The sequence below is a fragment of the Salminus brasiliensis genome, chromosome 1, assembly GCF_030463535.1.
Source record: "Salminus brasiliensis chromosome 1, fSalBra1.hap2, whole genome shotgun sequence".
NCBI classification, from domain to species: domain Eukaryota; kingdom Metazoa; phylum Chordata; class Actinopteri; order Characiformes; family Bryconidae; genus Salminus; species Salminus brasiliensis.
In genome coordinates this window covers 7,460,372-7,482,251 of record NC_132878.1, presented here as the reverse complement: position 1 = coordinate 7,482,251, position 21,880 = coordinate 7,460,372, and the positions used below count along the sequence as shown (strand labels likewise).

The following is a 21,880-nucleotide window of genomic DNA, read 5'->3' as shown; positions in this document are numbered from 1 at the left end:
CTGCTTTCTCTACTGCTTTCTCTATCTCTCTCTACCGCTCTCTCTACTGCTCTATCTCTCTCTACTGCTCTCTCTACTGCTTTCTCTACTGCTTTCTCTATCTCTCTCTACCGCTCTCTCTACTGCTCTGTCTCTCTCTACTGCTCTCTCTACTGCTTTCTCTATCTCTCTCTACCGCTCTCTCTACTGCTTTCTTTATCTCTCTCTACCGCTCTCTCTGTCTCTCTACCGCTCTCTCTACTGCTCTATCTCTCTCTACTGCTCTCTCTACTGCTTTCTCTACTGCTTTCTCTATCTCTCTCTACCGCTCTCTCTACTGCTCTGTCTCTCTCTACTGCTCTCTCTACTGCTTTCTCTATCTCTCTCTACCGCTCTCTCTACTGCTTTCTCTATCTCTCTCTACCGCTCTCTCTGTCTCACTACTGCTCTCTCTACTGCTTTCTCTATCTCTCTCTACCGCTCTCTCTACTGCTCTCTCTATCTCTCTCTACTGCTTTCTTTATCTCTCTCTACCGCTCTCTCTACTGCTCTCTCTATCTCTCTCTACTGCTCTCTCTATCTCTCTCTACTGCTCTCTCTACTGCTCTCTCTATCTCTCACTACTGCTTTCTCTACTTCTCTCTCTATCTCTCTCTACTGCTTTCACTACTGCTCTCACTACTGCTCTCTCTATCTCTCTACTGCTCTCTCTACTGCTCTCTCTATCTCTCTCTACTGCTCTCTCTACTGCTCTCTCTACTGCTCTCTCTATCTCTCTCTACTGCTCTCTCTATCTCTCTCTACTGCTCTCTCTACTGCTTTCTCTACTGCTCTCTCTACTGCTTTCTCCATCTCTCTCTACTGCTCTCTCTATCTCTCTACTGCTCTCTCTATCTCTCTCTACTGCTCTCTCTACTGCTTTCTCTACTGCTCTCTCTACTGCTTTCTCCATCTCTCTCTACTGCTCTCTCTATCTCTCTACTGCTCTCTCTATCTCTCTCTACTGCTCTCTCTACTGCTTTCTCTACTGCTCTCTCTACTGCTTTCTCCATCTCTCCCTACTGCTCTCTCTATCTCTCTCTACTGCTCTCTCTACTGCTTTCACTACTGCTCTCTCTGTCTCACTACTGCTCTCTCTATCTTTCTCTACTGCTCTCTCTACTGCTCTCACTACTGCTCTCTCTATCTCTCTCTACTGCTCTCTCTCTCTCTCTCTCTCTCTCTCTCTCACTACTGCTCTCTCTATCTCTCACTCCTGCTCTCTCTACTGCTCATTCTACTTCTCTCTCTATCTCTCTCTACTGCTTTCACTACTGCTCTCTCTATCTCTCTCTACTGCTTTCACTACTGCTCTCTCTATCTCTCTCTACTGCTTTCACTACTGCTCTCTCTATCTCTCTCTACTGCTCTCTTTCTCTCTCTACTGCTCTCTCTATCTCTCTCTACTGCTCCCTTTTTCTTTCTACTGCTCTCTCTCTTTACTGCTCTCACTACTGTTCTCTCTATCTCTCTCTACTGCTCTCTCTCTCACTCCTGCTCTCTCTACTGCTCATTCTACTCTACTGCCCTCTCTCTCTACTGCTCTCTCTATCTCTCTCTACTCCTCTCACTACTGCTCTCTCTATCTCTCTCTACTGCTCTCTCTACTGCTCATTCTACTTCTCTCTCTATCTCTCTCTACTGCTCTCTCTACTGCTCATTCTACTGCTCTCTCTACTGCTCATTCTACTGCTCTCTCTATCTCTCTCTACTGCTCTCTCTATCTGTCTCTGTCTCTCTTTACATCTCTATCTCTCTCTACCACTCTCTGTCTCTCTCTACTGCTCTATCTCTCTCTACATCTCTATCTCTCTCTACCACTCTGTCTCTCTCTACTGCTCTATCTGTCTCTACCGCTCTCTATATTTCTCTCTACATCTCTCTCTTTGTCTCCCGCTATAGTTATTTACTTCTCTCGATGTCTCTCTGTCCGTCTCTCTCCCTCTCCCTCTCTCTCCCACACACTGTGTCCACAAGTCTCTTGTCCTTTCCTTCATTGTCCAGTGGTGACAGATATGCCTGTGTGCTCCTCCATCACCATCAGCCTGAGGGAGTGTGTGTGTGGAGCGAGATGAGTTCCAGGGCACTCGGGACATTTAGGTGTCTCTGCTGTCTGTCACTCTGTTGCCGTGGTGACGGATGTGACAGTGAGTGATGCTGACGGTCGCCAGGTGACCAGTTTACACCAGTTTAGAGTTTAACATGTTTACACTATCCCCCTGCCCTCTACCATCACCTCTCTCTCTCTCTCTCTCTCTCTTATTCTCTCTCAGTCTCGCTTTCTCTTACTCTCCATCTGTCTTTTTCTCACTCTTACTGACTCTCTCTCTCTCTCTCTCTCTCTCTCTCTCTAAATCTCTTAGTCTCGCTCTCTCTCATTCTCTGTCTTTCTGTCTTTCTCTCACTCTTACTGACACTCTCTCTCTCTCTCTCTTAGTCTCGCTCTCTCTCATTCTCTGTCTTTGTCTTTCTCTCACTCTTACTGACTCTCTCTCTCTCTCTCTTAGTCTCGCTCTCTCTCATTCTCTGTCTTTCTGTCTTTCTCTCACTTTTACTGACTTTCTCTTGCGTGTGCTCTCTCTCTCTTACTGACTCTCTCTCTCTCTTATTCTTTCTTAGTCTCGCTTTCTCACTCTCTGTCTTTCTGTCTTTCTCTCACTCTTACCGACTCTTACGTGAGCTCTCTCTCTCTCTCTCTCTCTCTCTCTCCCTCTCTCTCTCTCTCTCTCTCTCTCTCTCTCCCCCTCTCTCTCGCGTGCGCTCTCTCTCCCTCTCTCTCTCCCTCTCTCTCTCGCGTGCGCTCTCTCTCCTCTCTCTCTCTCTCTCTCTCTCTCTCTCTCTCTCTCCCCCTCTCTCTCGCGTGCGCTCTCTCTCCCTCTCTCTCGCGGTGTGCTGTATCTGTGTCTGTTACTCACTCATTCCTGCATAACGTGTTCGGCCTGTTCGATCTGCATAACATCACTTATGCTCTTGTTAGTGGACTCTACAAGTTTCACTACAAGTTCCTGATGACAATCCCGCAGCCATCTCTGGTCAGTTACACACCGATCTGGTCGATCCCGGCACAGCGGCACGCGAGTCAGGGTTTTAAATCCAGAGCACATTGTAGATGAAAATCCGGCCTGAAATGAGATCAATACCTAATTCTGCTGCTGAAATGTGCACTCCATATCTCGGAGAGAAGGAGCGCTGGAACCTGTGGGTTCTTCAGGCCTTCTCAGAGCTGTTTGTTTTAATGGGGGGGGGCTCTTTATATCTCTGCGAAAAGGCCAATGTTGACGGATTTACAGATTCTTGGGTGGTCTCCGTCATAATGACCGTACACTCGCCGGCAGCTCCGCAAGCTTACGGTGGAAATCTCCTTCAGGGAGAGGATTATATTTCCAATCTTCCGCTGACAATCCTGGATGACGGATGCACGGCTATAACCTGCAACCTGTACCGCTCACATACAGCCCAAGCATATCAAGCATGACTACTCAAATCCAATCTACACACACACACACACACACACACACACACACACACACACTGCCACTGTTGCACACTGTCAAAAAAGCCTTCCTCCTAATCTCAAGGATTCCATCATGTATTTGAGAATCAGCAGAAGATCATCCTTCTCCCACTTTCATCCCCTGAATATTTCAGCTGCCGCCTTTACTTGAAGTTGTAGCACAGCACTGCTAATCTGATTAAAGTGAGAGTTCAGTAGGAAATCAGAGATCTTCATGGTAATATGAGCACTTAGTAGAGTAGTAGACCTGCTGCAAACATGATGCATAGCCAGACACCAGCTCCTGGCAGTGCTCCTATGGCATCCTAACCCATTCCTCATGAACAGTGTCCTCCAGTTCATGCATATTCTTGGGTTTCCTGTTTCCACCTTCTTCATCAATTTCCCCCCCCCAAAGATTATCAACGGGGTTCAGGTCAGAACCTTCCAGGACTTCTTCCTGGACCTGTTTGAAGGTCCACTGATTCCATCTTGCCCTTCACACGGTTTTCAGTGCCAGAAAAAGCGAAGCAGCCCCAGAACATCACAGAGCCATAACCATGCTTCATTGTAGCCAGGCTATTCTTTTCAGCATCCCAGAACTTCTGTAGAGCAGTGAAACAAAACTGGACCTTTTCAGGCTAATGGATTAGTGGTATGCCTGGAAGTATATGCTGCAAAGAACACCTTGCTTGCAGGCTCAGTGATACTGTGGGGTGCAGAGTATGAAGGGCAAGATGGACTCAATCAAGAATCAGGAAAATTCTACGAGAAAACCTCTTAAAATGCCTTATGTGAGGAAGCTGAAGCTTGGTCGTTATTGGGCCTTGCAACAGGACAATGATCCCAAGCATACCTCAAAGTTCACCAAGGCTTGGTTTCAAAAGGTCCATGGCCATCATAGTCGCCTGACTTGAACCCCATAGGAAATCTTTGATGGAATTTGAAGAAGGCAGTTGCAGCAACAAACCCAAGAATATTAGCGAACTAGAGGCCACTGCCCATGAGGAATGGGCTAAGACTCCTTAAGAATGCTGCCAGAAGCTGGTGCCTGGGTATGCGTCATGTTTGCAGCAGGTCATAACAGCAGAGGGGATCTACTAAGCACTAAAGATGATGTCATGAAGGACAAGCAATGATGCAGTCATCATTAAAAGTGGTATTCTGTGGTGAATGTGGGGGAAAACACGTTCAATTACAGGGTAATATTGCAATTTGCTGCTGTGGCTAATATGTGCATAAGAAAGCGCCTTCTCCGGCTCTAAAACAGGTGAGTCGTGCTTTGCTATGCACAACATGCTCTGCTCTGGTGTGGTTACTGTCCTGAAACCCCCGAGCTTTCAGCTTTCATTTATCTCCATAACTGCAACCTGGCACTGCTGCCTCGGCTAACCCTTTCCTCCACACACTTTTTGGCTCAACAGAGGGTATGCACTGCTGGAACTCGCCCCTTTTTGTCGGACTGAGTGGCAAACACTGCAGCACGGCTGCTTTTATCAGGGTAACGGCCAAACCGGGAAAGAAACGAGCGATTATCTGCTCAGGTTAAAGGCAGCAGGACTTGACAGCGCTCCAGCCAAATTACTAAAGAACCAACAGTCTATGGATAACGATATGCAGCCAGGAACGTCCAGCTAACTGAGGCTCAAAGCACACAAGGTTAGAGGATTAGGCCTCATATCTGAGAGCACAGAGTGGAGGGAATGGTCTTAGGAGTATTTTCCACTGTTTTCAGGCTCATTTAGTAGACTGGCTCATCCAGGTTTGCTTGCTTTTTCTTTTCATGGAAATTCGTGGCTTGTTTTCCTTATTTCCCACCTGTTTTCAGAGCACGACTTCACCAAACAGTGAGCTCTCACATGTTTCAGTGCCTGGATTCCAGTTGCTTCTACTAATTTTCAGCAATCTATTAGATCCTGCTGAAGCTGTGTTTTAGCGTCATTCATGCTGAGCACTAACGCTACCACTCTGTCTGTATTTTGCCACTCAGTGGGCGTGGTCTCAGTGTCTCACGCCACCTGTGATGTCACATGCATACCTTCTATACCTTCTATGGGGACAGAGCTAGCTGGCATTGCTGATGTATTGATGACATCATTCTTATCTGGTTTCCTTTTTTTATTGATTTCATCTGCAGTGCCCCCTCAGTTCCTGAACTATCCGTCCAACATGTTCGCCTACGAAAGCATGGACATTGAGATGGAATGCGCGGTGACCGGGAACCCTCCGCCCAGCGTCCACTGGGTGAAGAACGGAGAGGTGGTCATCCCTAGTGACTACTTCCAGATTGTGGTAAGAGAGGTTCAAAGATATACATATAGTTATATCTGTATACGCTACATGTCTAAATGTTTGTGGACATCCCTCAGATAAATACATGTTCTGGTCTACCTTACGTTGCACCCATTGCTGACTCAGTTGTGCAAATGTATACACACACACAGCTTGTCCAGTCCCTGTAGAGATTTACTGCCAGGAGAATAGGACACTCTGTAGCAGATAAACATGATAAACCTGTAGGCACCATGCTGCCTAATAAAGCCAGGCGTGGGCTAGGGGGGTATAAAGCCCCCCAGCATTGAGCTACTGTGGAACAGTAGAGCTGACTCTAGAGCTGTTCTCTGGAATGACGATGGTGCTCCACCCAGTACTTTTGGGATGAGTTGGGGAGTTGGGGATGATGAGGTGGGGTGGTGATCATCATCATCCAATATCCTGACCTCGCTAACGCTTTGTCACTAAATACAGTCAAATTCTCACAGCAATGTTCCTGCAAAATCTAGTAGAATGCCTAGATAAAAGAGACAGAGAAATAGACCAAAAAAAGTAGGACTCTTTTAATGCCCTTGATTTTGGAAAAGAAACAACAACTTGGGCAGGTGTCCCAATACTTTTGTCCATATAGTGTATATTCTCTGGGACTGTGTGTGTATTGACAGAATAACATGGTTAGTGTTCACAATGAAAACACAGCTGTAGTTACACTCCTAATCCCTAATCTGGGAATAATCTCTTTATAAACCTCTGAATTGCAGGACGGTGGGAATCTGCAGATCCTGGGCCTGGTGCGCTCGGACGAGGGATTCTACCAGTGCGTGGCGGAGAACGAAGCGGGAAATGCCTTGGCAATGGCCCAGCTCATACTGCTAGAGCCAGGTGAGAGACCGCGTGGACGTGTTCCCGTCCGAGTCGCCCAACACTGCTGATCTGGCACCGGATTTCAGTCTCAGTCCGGAAGTCTAACGCTATGGAGATCCCACAGAAAAGGACCGGAGTCAGATCAGCAATGAGCGGCTGCTGTTAGCATTCCTGCCTGTTCCCCTGTTACTGTCAGTCCACACTGTGCCATTATCACCACTGTCCATCTGCTTACACACATCCATACACACACACTAACACTCGCATGTGCGCCAACACACACACAAACACACACACACGCACACACACACTCTCTCTCTCTCATCCACCCACACATGGCCTGCAGGAAGGTCAGGTGAGACGCGGTTGCACACAGATGTTTTCTGACTCTCGGACAAGGTGCAGGTAGCACTTTGACAGGCAGTGTGTGTGCGTGTGTGTGCATGTGTGTGTGTTTGTGTGTCACAGAATCAAGTCAGCACAAGTCCAGTATGCACTCACACACACACACACTTGCACTTTAAAGGCCTGTATCAGCGCATCAGCTGCAGATGTTTAGAACAGGATTAGAGGCGTTTAGGTGACGTTCACACAGCAGGTAAAACAGGTACTGAATAGAACCCGTTTGCTTAGAATGAAGCATCTAAATGGGTTCCACTATCGTTACACAGCAAAGTACATTTTCAGTACCATACAGAAGCCTTTTTTCTTACAATCTAGCACCAAAATGATTCCACTGGCAAGTCTCCAAGTTAAAGAACCCTTTTCAGTACTATATAGAACCCCTTTTTTCTGTTCCATTATTGTTGTGAATCAAATAACCTTTTATCAGTACTTGTATAGAATTGGATTAGCTTAGAATGTAGCAACAAATGGGTTCCACTATCATTACAAGTCAAAGAACCCGTTTACAGTGCTATATAGAACCACTTTTTGCTTAGAATGTGGCACCAAAATGGGTTCCACTATCACTGCAAGTCAAATAACTGTTTTTAGTACTATACAGAACCTTCTTGCTTAGAATGCAACGCCAAAATGGTTCCACTATTGTTATGAATCAGAGAACCCGTTTTCAGTGCTGCATAGAATTTTGCATAGCTTGCATAGGTTTTGCTTGGAATGTAGCAACAAATGGTTCCACTGTCTTTGCAAGTCTAATGATCCTTTTTTAGTGCTGTATAGAACCTTTTTTCTAAGAATCTAGCACCAAAATGGTTTCACTATTGTTTTGAATCAAAGAACCCGTTTTCAGGGCTGTATACAATCAGTTTTGCTCAGAATGTAGCAACAAATGGGTTCCACTATCATTACAAGTCAAAGAACCATTTTCAGTCCTATATAGAACCCTTTTTGCTCTGAGTGTAGTCTAGACCCATGCGTAGCTCTGGCACTAGATGGACGCATCCAGACGTCCAGTCATTCGACTGCAAGCTCAGGATCAGATCAACCCCGCCTTGATAAACACGCCAGCGCGGAGAACCTTGATGCTATCGTGTGACTTGACAGCTCCTCCGATCCATACTCCAGCAGAAGGCGGCTGTGGGGATTAGATCAAACGCCCTTGAGGACGGCCATGAAAACACACACACTGAGCAGCGGAGCGGCGTTGCCCGCTGGGGGCGGGTCTACAGGGCGCGGCACGGCGACGGGGGTCCGGAGGGAGCCGGAGAAATTAAATCTAGACAAACAAGATGATCACAGGGAACCCGTCGGAGATGGAGGAAGGCACAGGAGGCTTCCCCTTAGATGTGTCCTCAAATATTCTCACGCGCACACACACACACACAAATCGAGGTTAATCTGGAGGTTTAACACATTTAAAAAAAGGTGCTTCAAAGGGTTCTTTGAGTGATGTCATACATTCGCACAAAGCAAGGGTTCTTTAGCAATTCACAGACAACGGACGGATATTATCTAGCACCAAAGAAGGTTCCAATAGCATTACAAGTCAAATGACTCTTTTTTAGTAATATATGGAACCACATTGCTTAGAATGTAGCATTAAAAGGAGGAGGGTTCTAGATAGGTGGAACCCCCTAAAATGTTTCCACTAGACTGTTCTTCTTACAGAACCATTATTGTGAGTCAAATAAATCCTTTTCAGTACTTTATAGAACCCTTTTGCATTCAGGATGTGTGAGTATAAAGAACCTTTTGAGGGTTTAAAGAACCTTTGCATAGGTTCTGTACCATTTTAATGGAACCTTTCTATTCAGGGGTGCTCAATCCTCACCCTGGTAAACCTCCAGGACCTTCAGAATGTGGAGGTTCCTTAAGCTTTAAAATGTTAAAATAGTTCTCTAAGGAATCATTAAAAGGATCGCCAGGGAACCAAAAGTGGAGCCACAAATAAGGAACCTTAAATATATTTGAAATGGTTCTTTAAATACATAGAAAAGCTCTTGTAGATGCAATGTGTCCAAAAGTTTGTGGACGCCCCTTCTTTCTAATGAATGCATTTCGCTACATTAAGTTGCACCCATTGCTGACACGGATGTGCAAATGCACACACACACAGCTTGTCTAGTCCCTGTAGAGAAGTACTGCCAATAGAATAGGACTCTCTGGAGCAAATAAACAAACATTAACCTATTGGCCCGTGCCTAATTCCAGGCCTGAGCTAAAGGGGTAAAAATCCCCCCAGCATTGATCTGTGAAGCAGTGGAACTGACTGTGTTCTCTGGGATGATGGTTGGTGCTTCATCTAACACTTTTAGGATGAGCTGGAGAGTTGGGGATGATGAGGTGGGGCAATGACCATCATATAACATCCTGATTTCACTAATGCTCTTGTCGCTGAATGCAATCAAATTCACAGCAGTGCTCCTCCAAAATTTAGTAGAAAGCCTTCTTCCCTGGACAATTGAGACAGTCACTCCAACAAGCAGGATCAACTCTTTTTTTAAAACCCTTGATTTCATAGGAAACCATGAATGTGCAGGTGTCCAAATACTTCTGTCCATATAGCGTATCTGTAACACAGCTCGAGCCTCAGTGCTCTGAATGCCGAGCGCGCTGCAGCTCTCAGACTCTGCAGGAACTTCATTTCACACGGCCGTGAGGAAATCGCTTGCTTAGCAAAGGTAACGCACTCCCTGCACGGAGTTTAGCCGCAGCTCGGGGCCCGGAACTCTTCCCGAATGCATGCAGCATTTAGCAGGACATCTGCGTGTGCGTGTGTGTGTGTGTGTGTCTGAGAGAGAGAGAGTGTGTGTGTGTGTTTTTATAGAAACTTCATGTTTCATTTGTAGGAACCAAAAGGATGTCCAAAAGTTTGTGGACACCAGTGCTCTTCTAAGATCAAGGGTGTTCCTAGTTTGTCCTACTTTCACTGCAGTAACAGGCTTTCCTCCTTTGCAACTCACCCAATGGATGGAGCTCCATCACTCCAAACAACATAGTTCCACTGCTCCTGAATTAGTTTCTGCACAGAAATAGAAACAGGTTCCTGGCTGTAGAAAGTTTGAGAACCCCTGCATTACAGGAACTCATGCAAGCAGATCTTTTTTAGAACCATGTAGAACCGTTGTTTTATATGGTTGCACTACAGTGTAACACTTACACTACCATAGAGAACCCTTTCTCTGCATAGAATGTAGCACTACATGGCTTGTTTCCACTGTTGTTTTGAGACAAAGAACATTTTGCAGTACTATCTAGAACCCGTTTTGCTTAGAATGGAACCGTTTCACTATCTGTCCAATTCAGATGATCCTTTTTTAGTACTGTTTTACAGCATTTTTTGTTTAGAATGTAGTATTAAATAGTTTCTTTTGGTTCTAGTCAAATAACCCCTTTTGAGGACTTTGCAGTACTATCTAGAACCCTTTTTTGCTTAGAATCTTAGAATGTTTCACTATCTATACAAGTCAAATCATCCTTTTCTCTGTGCTGTTTGGAACCCTCTTCCTGCCTAGAATGTAGCATCACTCTTGTCACTATAGACAAAAAACATTTTTTAGGGCTATCTAGAACCCTTTTGCTTAGAATGTAAGTGTTACACTATCTGTACAAGTCAAAGAATCATTTTTTGTTTTTTTTGCTTTTATAATATAGAATTTTCTTTGCATTTTGCAGAACTATCTAGAACCCTTTTTTGCTTTCACTATCTGTACAAGTTGAATACTTCTTTAGTACTTTAGTACTGTTTAGAAGCCTTTTTTCTGTTTATAATGCAGTACTGAAAGAGTTCCACCCTGGTTACAAGTCAAAGAACCGTTTTCCGTAATGTATAGAACCCTTTTGCCTAGAATGTGGTGCTAAATAAGTTCTATTGTTGATACGTTGAAGTCAAATAACCTTTTTTTAGTACTACAGAGAACCTTTTTTTGCCTAGAATGTAGCACTACATGGTTTCCACTATTGTTTTGAGACAAAGGACGTATATATCTAGAACTTTCTATGCCAAAGAACCCTTTTTCAGTACTACTTGGAACCTTTTTTGTTTAGAACGTAGCAATAATAGGGTTCCACTATTGTTACAAGTCAAAGAACCCCTTTTTCATAGTATATAGAACCCTTTTTGCTTAGACTGTGGTCAATAAGCCCTTTTTCAGTACACCAATCAGCCATAACATTAAAACCACTTGCCGAATATAGTATAGGCCCCCCTCGTGCCACCAAAATTTAAAAAGAAGACCCCACAAGACCTCTGAAGGTGTCCTGTAGTATCTGCTGTTAGCAGCAAATCTTTTAAGTCCTGTAAGTTGTGAGGTGGGACACCCTGTTGTCCTTCCTTCCTAGGAGCACTTTTGGTAGGTACTGACCACTGCATACCAGAAACACCCCACGAGACCCCCAATTTTTGGAACACGTCACCTTCAAGAGCTGACTGTTCACTTGCTGCCTAATATGTGACAGGCGCCATCAGAACCAGATCATCAATGTTATTCACTCCACCTGTCCGTGGTTTTAATGTTATGGCTGATCTGTATATGTGGGGCATATGGGGGATATGTACAATAAGACTCCATACCAAGATATAAAAAGGAGGGCGAGTGTGTGCTCAGTCTGTCGGTGCATCTTTTGCATGCCAGGCCGTCTTGGCAGGGATCCAGGGTGGGAATGAGCTAATACCTGTGAATCAGAACGGAGAGTCAGCCGCAGACGGGCCGGTTAACACATCCGGCTCCGGATTCTTTCACTGAACACGTTTTAGGGAAAAATGAGAACCAATTAGAGCAGCGCTGGGACTCCGCTGTGACACTCTTAATCTGTCTTTGGGAAAGGATGGATTATGCCAAGACCCCCCCCACCCCCACCCCGTTTCCTCCCGTCTCCCCCCCACTTTTTAATCACCGCTCAGACAATGTTGCGGCGGCTCCCCGGAGTTGGCTGCACAGATGGCAGCTGCGCTCGGCGCTCCGAGGAAATGCGTGTGGCACAGGCAAGGTCAAAAAACCCACTGCCATCGCCAGGCAACCAGCCATAGCGTCGCCACGGCAGCAGCATAGTAAAAGCGCGGGGGTTGGTCGGCAGCGGCAACAGATGTCAGCAGCCAATCGCCGGCTTCGGAGGGGGGGTCTTATGAGATGCCAAGTGTGTGTCCCCCCACACACACACACACAACCCTTAACTCACACCCACCGCCACTGCCATCAGCCCCACATCTCTCAGGGGAAATGACTAGCGTGCAAACACACACACACACATATACACAAACACCTACACACACACACACACACACACATTAGAAGACCCTTGCTCTTGTTGCTTTCTAACAAAGGCACAATAGAGTTAAGGATCACAGCCTCTATTAAGTAGAATTGTAAAGCTGACAGGCACACAATGGCCTGTCTCAATGGCCTCTCGTGGACTCGAGTGTTAACTCAATCTTCGCTATGCTAATTACAATACAGAGGAGAGCGACACGAGGGGAATATTGAGAGCATGAGAAAAAACAATGAGCGAACCAGCTGCTGGAAATGGATGTTGTTGTATTAATTATTTATTTGTTTGTTTTTCTAACCCTTTAAACAGTCACACTGAGAAATACATTTTCCAAAAGAAACAACTCAATGGCGAAATTCTGTTCCTGGATCCTCATTTAGCGACTTTTTTGTTTTAGTTCTAGATAGCTGTAGCTATAGCTGGTCAATTCCCAGTTCTTTAATGAGGCTCAGCTATGCTGGCTATAGCAGAATTAATGAGTATCACTAGCTCCTATCGCTCGTATCTTATTATGTAAAGAGTGAATGGCTTTAAAAATGTGCCAGATTGGAAGACAACGCATATGATTCAGTCAGGAAATTGGCCTTATAATACTGAGCAGTGTTTATGCTGAGCTATTGTCAGCATCCAGTTCTGTTTACCCTAACTGGGCATCTCAACCGAGCGGTCACACACGCTTTTTGAGCTATCATAGGGATTCTTTTGTCATGTTCCTGCTATGCAACAAATTATAAACTAGTCCGGGGGTGTAGAACATAATTTTTGTTTTACCTCCTTTTTTTACATCATTGCCACCCAGTGGATATAATCAACATTACACACGTAATTCAATGAGGGGAATGCGGTCAAACAGTCGAAAATGGATTTTTAATTACCTCAATTTGACTAGATGTTCTTTTTTGGGGTGCCCTCTCAGCATAGGGTAAGGGTTCTGTCCCCCTTAAGGTTCTATCTCCCTATATACTCCATACAAAAGTTTTCCTAGAACTGCACAGATTGAGGAACCTCAGCATAAATTGAAGGTTCTATACCCGTTAAAGAGTTTTCCTAGAACTGCACAGATTGAGGAACCTCAGCATAAATTGAAGGTTCTATACCCGTTAAAGAGTTTTCCTAGAACTGCACAGATTGAGGAACCTCAGCATAAATTGAAGGTTCTATACTCGTTCTGTACCCGTTTTTCTTAGAACTGCACAGATTGAGGAACCTCAGCATAAATTGAAGGTTCTATACTCGTTCTGTACCCGTTTTCCTAGAACTGCACAGATTGAGGAACCTCAGCATAAATTGAAGGTTCTATACTCGTTCTGTACCCGTTTTCCTAGAACTGCACAGATTGAGGAACCTCAGCATAAATTGAAGGTTCTATACTCGTTCTGTACCCGTTTTCCTAGAACTGCACAGATTGAGGAACCTCAGCATAAATTGAAGGTTCTATACTCGTTCTGTACCCGTTTTCCTAGAACCGCATGTTCAAGCCAAGAAACATTGAATAACCTTTATTTTTCAGAATGTGAGACGTCATGTCTGATAGATGGTTAAAAATGGAAGAACCTCGGCATAAGGTAAAGGTTCTATACTCATTAAAGAATATTTACTAGAGCCGTACGCCCAAGCCAAGGACCATTTATGAACCTTTATTGCTACATTCCTATGAGATATTATGTCTGAGAGGGTTAAGCTTGCCTACAGAACTTTTTTTGTTTGTTTTAATGCCTGAAAAGGATAAAAAATTAGGTAAAAGATTAATTTTTTCTGTATAAGTAAGACATCAACAAATTCTCTCAAGATCAGATTCTTATAAAAACCTCCTCTTCTACTTCTGCAAACACCAGGTATAGGATATGAGTTGAAGGTTCAGACAGTGCAGCAAAAATACTTCATGTACAATTTCTTCAAGTAAAGTCTAGCACTTCTGAGCACACACTGAAGGAACGTGTAAAGAACCTAGTGCAACATATCGGTGCTGAACCGTCTGAACTTTAAACAGCTTGGCTGCATTTCAGGGCTAAATTGAGACATTTAAAGCACTATGTTCTCTTTTTATTGACGACATGGGTAATTTCACAGAAGCAGTCTGGAGCCAACCGTAATTATTCCTTTTCTCGTTTATGATTTACTAAATATTGCTAAATACCATCTGTAGCATTTCCTAATGCTTTACGTATTCATTCAGAGATTGAAACATTTCTGCTTGCAGCCCATTAGTTATGCATGGCTAGCTTTAAAGCATTGCTGCAGTGCTGTCTGTTGGTGGAAGCAAGCGTAAAAAACAGCTGAAGCTCATAGTTTAGTAATGCAGCTGTAGAGTGGACGGAAAATCGCTTTTCGGGTCAACCTGAAATCAAAACCCACCGTGGTTAGTTCATGTCTCTGCTCGCATATTCATCCCATCATACCATCTAAAGGCTCTATTAACTCATCCGTTTTTAAACATGTAGGTTTTTCACCAAGTGGGCTGAAATGTGAGCGCAGAGGTTTTCAGAAGCACTGTTTGAGGTGATGCGTATCCCCCATGGCCCGGGGGTCAGCATTTCGAAATCCCGAGCCATTCCGCCTTGCCATCGGCAGCCTTAGTCGGAGAATGCACAATAAGCCGTGCTCTCTCCAGGTGGATAGATGGAGCTCTCTTCCCTCCTCACTTTTAATCGATGTTGCCCAGCACAGGCGTCTGTTAGCTGGTGTGGTGGAGCTGGGGACCCGATGCTTTCCTCAGAGCGAGTTGGCTGCCTGGCGATGGCGCAGCGGTGGCAGTTCGAGAAGAGGTGGTGGCTGGATTTGCAAGGATTGGTAGGAGTAATGTGTCAATTCGATACAAGTTTCCTCCAAGTGACGGAAGCATTGCTAGTGCTAGGGGGAGCTACGAAAAGGTGGGTAATTGGCAGTACCGGAATGGGAGAAAAGGGGAAGTATTTGGGAGGGAAAGGGTGGAGGAGAACAAGACTACACTCTAAGCATTGAGTCCTGAAACGGTGCTATTTGACTTGATGCTAAATACAATACTGCGAGAGGTTTTCTTTGTATATGAAGAACCCTTTAAGCAAAGAACCGTAGAAGCACATGCTTTATTTATTGATTTATTGGTTTATTGATTTATTTGCCGTTGTTTTATGTAGAACCACTTCCTTCACTATAGAACTATTGAGGAACCCCTTTTATTAAGATCCGGATATGTTTGGAGGAGGCCTAAATGGGTCTATTTCTGAAAAAGGGTTCTTTAAAGTGCTAGGAAAGGGTTCTTTAGAATTTAAAGAAAAAATAGGGTAAAACATGGGTGATTTGTCCAACAAAAGCTATTTTATTCTGATGAATGACACCTTTGCTGGCTAGTGCGCCCCCAAGTGGTTGAAAATTCAGTTCTGCTGTCCGTAACCTCAACTGATGATGCACTGACCACACAAACCAGTGCTCTGTCTGGCTCCGTTCTCCCCTGCTTGCTCCCTTCTCACTAAGCCCCGCCTCCACATGCTCATTATCAACCCCGTCACATGCTGAGTGGTTGGGAGACCCACTGATACTGGGGGTGGATGTAGTCTTTAAGGGGTTTTTTAATAAAGGCAATGGTTCTACAGTCTATAGAACCATGGCAAGTCCGAGAACTACTTTAGATCTCGACGGTTCTCCTGTGAAAACCATGAAACCATAGGGTGTTCTTCTATAGCATCACTTGAAGAACCATCTGTAGAACCTTTATTTTTAGGAGTGTGCCGCAACCGTTCTGCATGTACAGGAGTTGCAATGAAGCCCAAAGCAGGAGACATGTGCAGGTGGTAATCGGTGAACAGTGCCAGAGCAGAACCTAGAGCAGGGCCTAGAAAGGGCCAATCAGGACTCCCAGAGGGGTCGACTCTGTGACATATGGTCTGAAATAGGCAGCAGCAAAGGTGTAAGCAAGGGTCCGTTCCCCCACCGGGCTGTGTAGTTTTACCCCAGTGACAGACTTCAGTGGACACTGTTATGTTAGCGTGTTGTTGAGCTGGCCTGGTCAGTCCTGCGGATGCTGTCTGTCACGAATCGTCCACATCTGTTGCTGCCTTGCTGCAACAGTAGAATGAATCTAATGTCATTATGAGCAGGCGGTCATTTGGGAGCGATATGCAATCTGTCCAGCCCCCCAGTCTCCGCTAATGGAGCCCTCAACCTGTCCCTGCAGCTCCGAGCGGGACTATATATCTGTGTGTGTGTGTGCATGCTTTGCTGTACATCGCTGGTTTTTATTGCACTGTACGCTGTCAGACAGTAGCTGTCTGGATGACGAGGTGAGTGAGTGGGTGAGAGAGAGAGAGAGAGAGAGAGAGAAAAGAGAGGCAGGATTTTGAAATTTCAATCCTCAGGCATAAATCCACTCCATGTTTTCCATTCAACTCCATTGCAGAGAGCCTGAGAGCTACAGAGACTATAAAACACATCAGAGAGAGAGAGCGAGAGAAAGAGAGCGAGTCCAAAATGTCCAAATGTTTGTGGACACCCCTTCTAATGAATGCATTAAGCTACTTTAAGTTACACCCATCCATTGCTGACACAGATGTGCAAATGCACACACACACACAGCTTGTCTAGTGCCTGTAGAGAAGTACTTCTAATAGATTAGGACCCTAAACATGAAGCTATTGACACTATCCCTAATACCAGGTGTGGGCTAGAGGGGTATAAAGCCCCCCAGCATTGAGCTGTGGATCAGTGGAAGAACTGTGTTCTCTGGAATGATGGTTGGCCCTCCATCCAAAAATTTGAGGCTGAGTTAGGGTATGTCACTGAATGCAATCAAATCCTCATAGCGATGCTCCTCTAAAATCTAGACAGTTACAGACAGTTGCTCCAACACAAGCAGGATCAACTCGTTTTAATACCCTTGATTTCAGAAGGAACAATGAATGGGAAGGTGTCCCAATACTTTTGTCCATATAATGTGTCTTTAACGCAGTTCCTGGCCCTAGTGCTCTGAATGCCGAACGCTCTGCAGCCTTGCCTGCTTAGCAAGTGTCCCAATATTTTTGTCCTTGTAGCCATATATATATAGAGAGAGAGACTGCAATGTGGTGCCCACCTACCTGGATACAACCACACACTCTCTCTCTCTCTCTTTATCTCTCTCCCTCCCTCGTCCACTGCGCTGCCCCTCTTTCTAGAACTCCGCTGCTCTAGTCTGGATTATACGCTTTAATCCCATCACCGAGGCTCGGAGGCGGAGATTTGGTAATTATTCGGGGTTTAATAACCGCGAGTCGTGATGGACAGTTTGATTAGTGAGCCCTTTTCAGCGCTGCGTGAGCCACACTCTTACTGCTGCTACTTTGTCAGGCAGGATTTGCAGGATTAGATGGAGAACACGATGGTGTGTGTATGTGTGTGTGTGTGTGTGTGTGTGTGTGTAAGTATGCTGCACAATTTTGCTCAGTTTATGCTGTTCTGAGACCTAAGACAAGTGCACCGCTGTGTGTAGGAGTGTGTGTGTGCAGTGATATGCGCAGTTCAACATAGTTCCAGTTGTTGTAAGGCCTACAGCTGCACCACTGGGTCTGTATAAGTGTGTGTAAGTGTGTGTAAGTGTGTGTTTGTGTGTGTGTGTGTGTGTGTGTTAAAGTGCTGCTTTGGCACTGCCAGGCCTCAGTCAGTCAGGTCTTGTGATTTATGCCTGGTTGCCCACAGGAAACAGCACAGAAATCCACCAATCACAGCCATTCATCAGGAGACAGACAGGCCATAAATCCCTCAGCAGTGTGTGTACAGTTTGTGTGTGAGTGTGAGTGTGTGTGGCGATGTAGTGTTTGTGTGGTGTTTGGGGTGCTAAGTTGCTTTCTAGCACCCTCTATTGGCAGTGGCAGTAAGAAAACCCTCAGAAACAGGAGTAGATTCCCATAAGATTCCCATAAGATTCCCATAAGATTCCCACAGAATTCTGCTCCCAGCTTCCGTTTTCCATCATCCACACTTAGCTTCCTCGTAAGATGGCTCCAACGAGCCCTACACTAATCACAGCTGAGCCCGGCTATCTCCAGCACACTAATTAATTAGGCTAATTAACCCTCGCTGAAATACGAGCGTCAGGATCCAGCGTCTCCAGCTGCCAGAGTCCGGACTGATGGATGGGGCCGAGCTTCCGAGACGGTCGGCCCGTGACAGATGTACCCTTTATTTGCCATGAATTTGTCACGGTTCAGTATATTCAGCTCCAGTATTAATGGAGGCTTGTTGCTGTGACGTTACGGACCCTTCAAGCCCCCCCGGATCCTCTCTCTGAGGAATTCACCACAAGCGGCAACAACCTAGCTAACCAAGCTAAAAGAGACAAATTAGCATGTAGCTGCGTTAGTCAGCTGCTAAAATTAGCTCTGGAGCCGCGCTAGCTGCCGTCACTTAATGCTCTGTACAAACGTCACTGAAATGTAGCTAACGCTAGCGTTTATTTATTTTTTCTTTCTGGAGCAGCAACAGCCTAGCCAAGCTAATGCAGCTACATGCTAATTTTTCTTCTTCTAGCCACGAGCCCTGAAACCTCACTAGCGGCTGTGACTTAATGTTCTGTAGAAGATAACATGGCCTAGGTGTTATTAAAGCAAGTAGCAAGACAAATTAGCATGTAGCTGCATTAGTAAGATGCTAAAATAAGCTCTGGAGCCGCGCTAGCTGCTGTAAATGAATGTTCTGTAGAAGATAACATGGACTTGGTTTTGCTGGAGCAGTAATAACATAGCCAAGCTAGATAGAGACAAATTAGCATGTAGCTGCTTTAGTTAGCTGCTAAATAAGCACTGGAGCCGCGCTAGCTGCTGTAACTTAATTCTCTGTACAAACATGGCTGAAATGTAGCTAACACAAGCTAATGCAGCTACATGCTAATTTTTCTTCTTCTAGCCACAAGCCCTGAAACCTTACTAGCAGCTGTGACTTAATTCTCTGTACAAACATGGCTGAAATGTAGCTAACACAAGCTAATGCAGCTACATGCTAATTTTTCTTCTTCTAGCCACAAGCCCTGAAACCTTACTAGCGGCTGTGACTTAATGTTCTGTAGAAGATAACATGGCCTAGGTGTTATTAAAGCAAGTAGCAAGACAAATTAGCATGTAGCTGCATTAGTAAGATGCTAAAATAGGCATTGCAACCTCACTAGCTGCTGTCGCAGAGGATAACGCAGCACAAGCTAACACCGGGCTCAAATGTAACATGGACTCTTAATCAACAACCTAGCCAAGCTAAAACAGCTAAGACAAATTAGCACGTGCCTATGTTAGTGTGCTGCTAAAATAAGCAAATGCTGTGAAAACGCGAGGTACAGTGTAACACATGTGCCATCAACTAGGCTAAGCTAATGCAGCTACATGCTAATGTTTCTTCTTTTAGCTAGAAGCACTGGAATCGTACTAGCACTGGCTGCTGTAAATAATGTAGAAGATAACATGAACTTGGTTTTGCAGGAGCGGCAACGACCTAGCCAAGCTAGATAACGGCAAATTAGCATTTAGCTGCTTTAGTAAGCTGTTAAAAGAAGCACTGGAACCCCTATTATTAGCTGCTGTAACGTATATGTGCTGTATAAAAGCGCGTAACTGCATCAACACCTAGCCAAACGTACTAAAACAAGAAAAATTAGCATGTGCCTACATTAGCATGCTGCTAAAGTGAGTAAATGTAAAGATTGTTCGAGCTTCTGACCTTACTAGCTTCTTTTCTTCTATTAATGGAAGCAGAACACGTGTAAAAACACGCAAAACGAAGTAAAACAGCATGTAGTTTTATTAGCATGCTGCTAAAGTAAGCACTGGAGCCTCACTAGCTGGGGTCAAATGTAACATGGACTCTTAATCAACAACCTAGCCAAGCTAAAACAGCTGCAACCACCCTAAGAAAATTAGCATGTGCTAACAATAGCTAAAATATCTGCTAAAATGTAAAACAAGCATTTCCCTCAACTTAGCTAAGCTAATGCAGCTACATGCTAATTAATGAGAATGATTAGCATGTATGTATGTAGGAGATACTCTATAGGCAAACCCACTGGTTTCATGGAACCAGCATGGCTAAACCAGCACAGGTAAAAGACAAACCCAGCCAGCATGCTCATGGGGCTCACATGATTGGAACGTGGGCTAGGTGGGTTCTAGGTGGGTTCCAGGTGGGTTTCAGGTGGGTTCCAGGTGGGCATGGGCTCTGAGTGGGTTCATACATACTTTGTTACAGGGACCCAGCTGGGCTTCCCAAATGGGCTCCATCGTTACGCCCCACCTTAATCTCACATGGGTCCCATCTAGGCCCTGTATGCAGTGTACAACCCAGATGGGACCTGGTCTCATCACTGACCCTCCTGGGCATCCATTTGTGGGGCCAATGGACAATGGACCCATGCAGACCCCACATGGACATGTGATGTGGGAGGGCCTAGCCAGACTTCCATGCTCCGCCCTCAAATGCTCAAAATCTCTTATAGCAACTGTTGACGAGCTCAACGTCACGTAGCGACTCCCAGATTCTGCTTTCCATGGTTTATTGGGATTTTTGGGAAATGTTAGCAACAGTAGCTACGATAGAATGCATTTGTGGGCGGAGCAAGGGGGCGTCGGTCTAGCGGCGCCAACAGGAAGCAGCTAAAATAAGCCGTGGGATGTTGCTGGATCTGCTGGAAGTTAATGTTCTGTACTTAATATTCCCATTTTCCCACACGGACTCAGCAGTAAGCAACAGTCGCAGCGGAGTCTCAGCGGACCCCCTGCCCTCCTCTCCTCGCTTCCATTAGAGTCTGCTTTAATTAGACGTGTGTGATGCCTGCTCTTTTGTTTTTGTCTTTTTGCACCCCCCCCCCCCTCTCTCTCTCTCTCTCTCTCTTTCTCTCTCTCTTTCTCTCTCGCTCACACACACACACACACACTTTATAGCTGTCCCTCTTTCTCTTGTCCGTTTAATGAATCTCCTCCACAATATTTTCCTATTAAAGCGGCTTATCCTTTCTTCGGAAACAAAGGCGCTTCCCGTCTTGGCCCCGTCCCCTCCTCCATTCCTTCTATGCCCCTCTCTCTCTCTCTCTCTCTCTCTCTCTCTCTCTGAGTATTTTGTGAACTGTCAGATCACAGCAGATAAGAGTGGGGCGGATCGGCTCCTGAGGGAAATGGATGGAATTTCTTTAGGAATGCAAATAACTTCACTGTGAGTGACGGCAGAAAATCTGTTTGCCGCAGCCAAAGCCTCTCTCTCTCTCTCTCTCTCTCTCTCTCTCTCTCTCTCTCTCACACACAGATTTCTCGCCCTCCTTTCTTCTCTTCTTCTTCTTCTACTCTCGCTCGCTTCCTCTCTGCTGTCACTCTTTGTCACTCTTTCAGCCTCTCTCGCGCTTTCTCCATCTTATGCTTTCATCCTTCCGCTTTCTCTTTTGCTCTCTCGCTCTTACTCTTGCTTTCTCCCTCTCTACTTTCCCTCCCTTTCAGCCTCTCTTGCTTTCTCCATCTCATGCTTTCGCATCTTCCTCTCGCTTCTGCTCCTCCTCCCTGCTGACTCTCTCTCTCTCTCTCTCTCTCTCTCTATCTCTCTCTCTACTGTCGTCTCTCTACTCTCTCGTCTCACTTTCTC

The 21,880-nt window shown here is 45.3% G+C and overlaps 1 protein-coding gene across 1 annotated transcript in view; it reads left to right on the top strand.

Annotated features, from left to right (window-relative positions):
- Positions 1–21,880, top strand: part of dcc (DCC netrin 1 receptor) — a 358,534-nt gene that overhangs the window by 193,145 nt on the left and 143,509 nt on the right. Inside the window, exons 6-7 of the mRNA XM_072696028.1 lie at positions 5,649–5,803; positions 6,547–6,667. Coding sequence (XP_072552129.1) covers positions 5,649–5,803; positions 6,547–6,667 — 276 coding nt within the window. The remainder of the gene's footprint in view (positions 1–5,648; positions 5,804–6,546; positions 6,668–21,880) is intronic.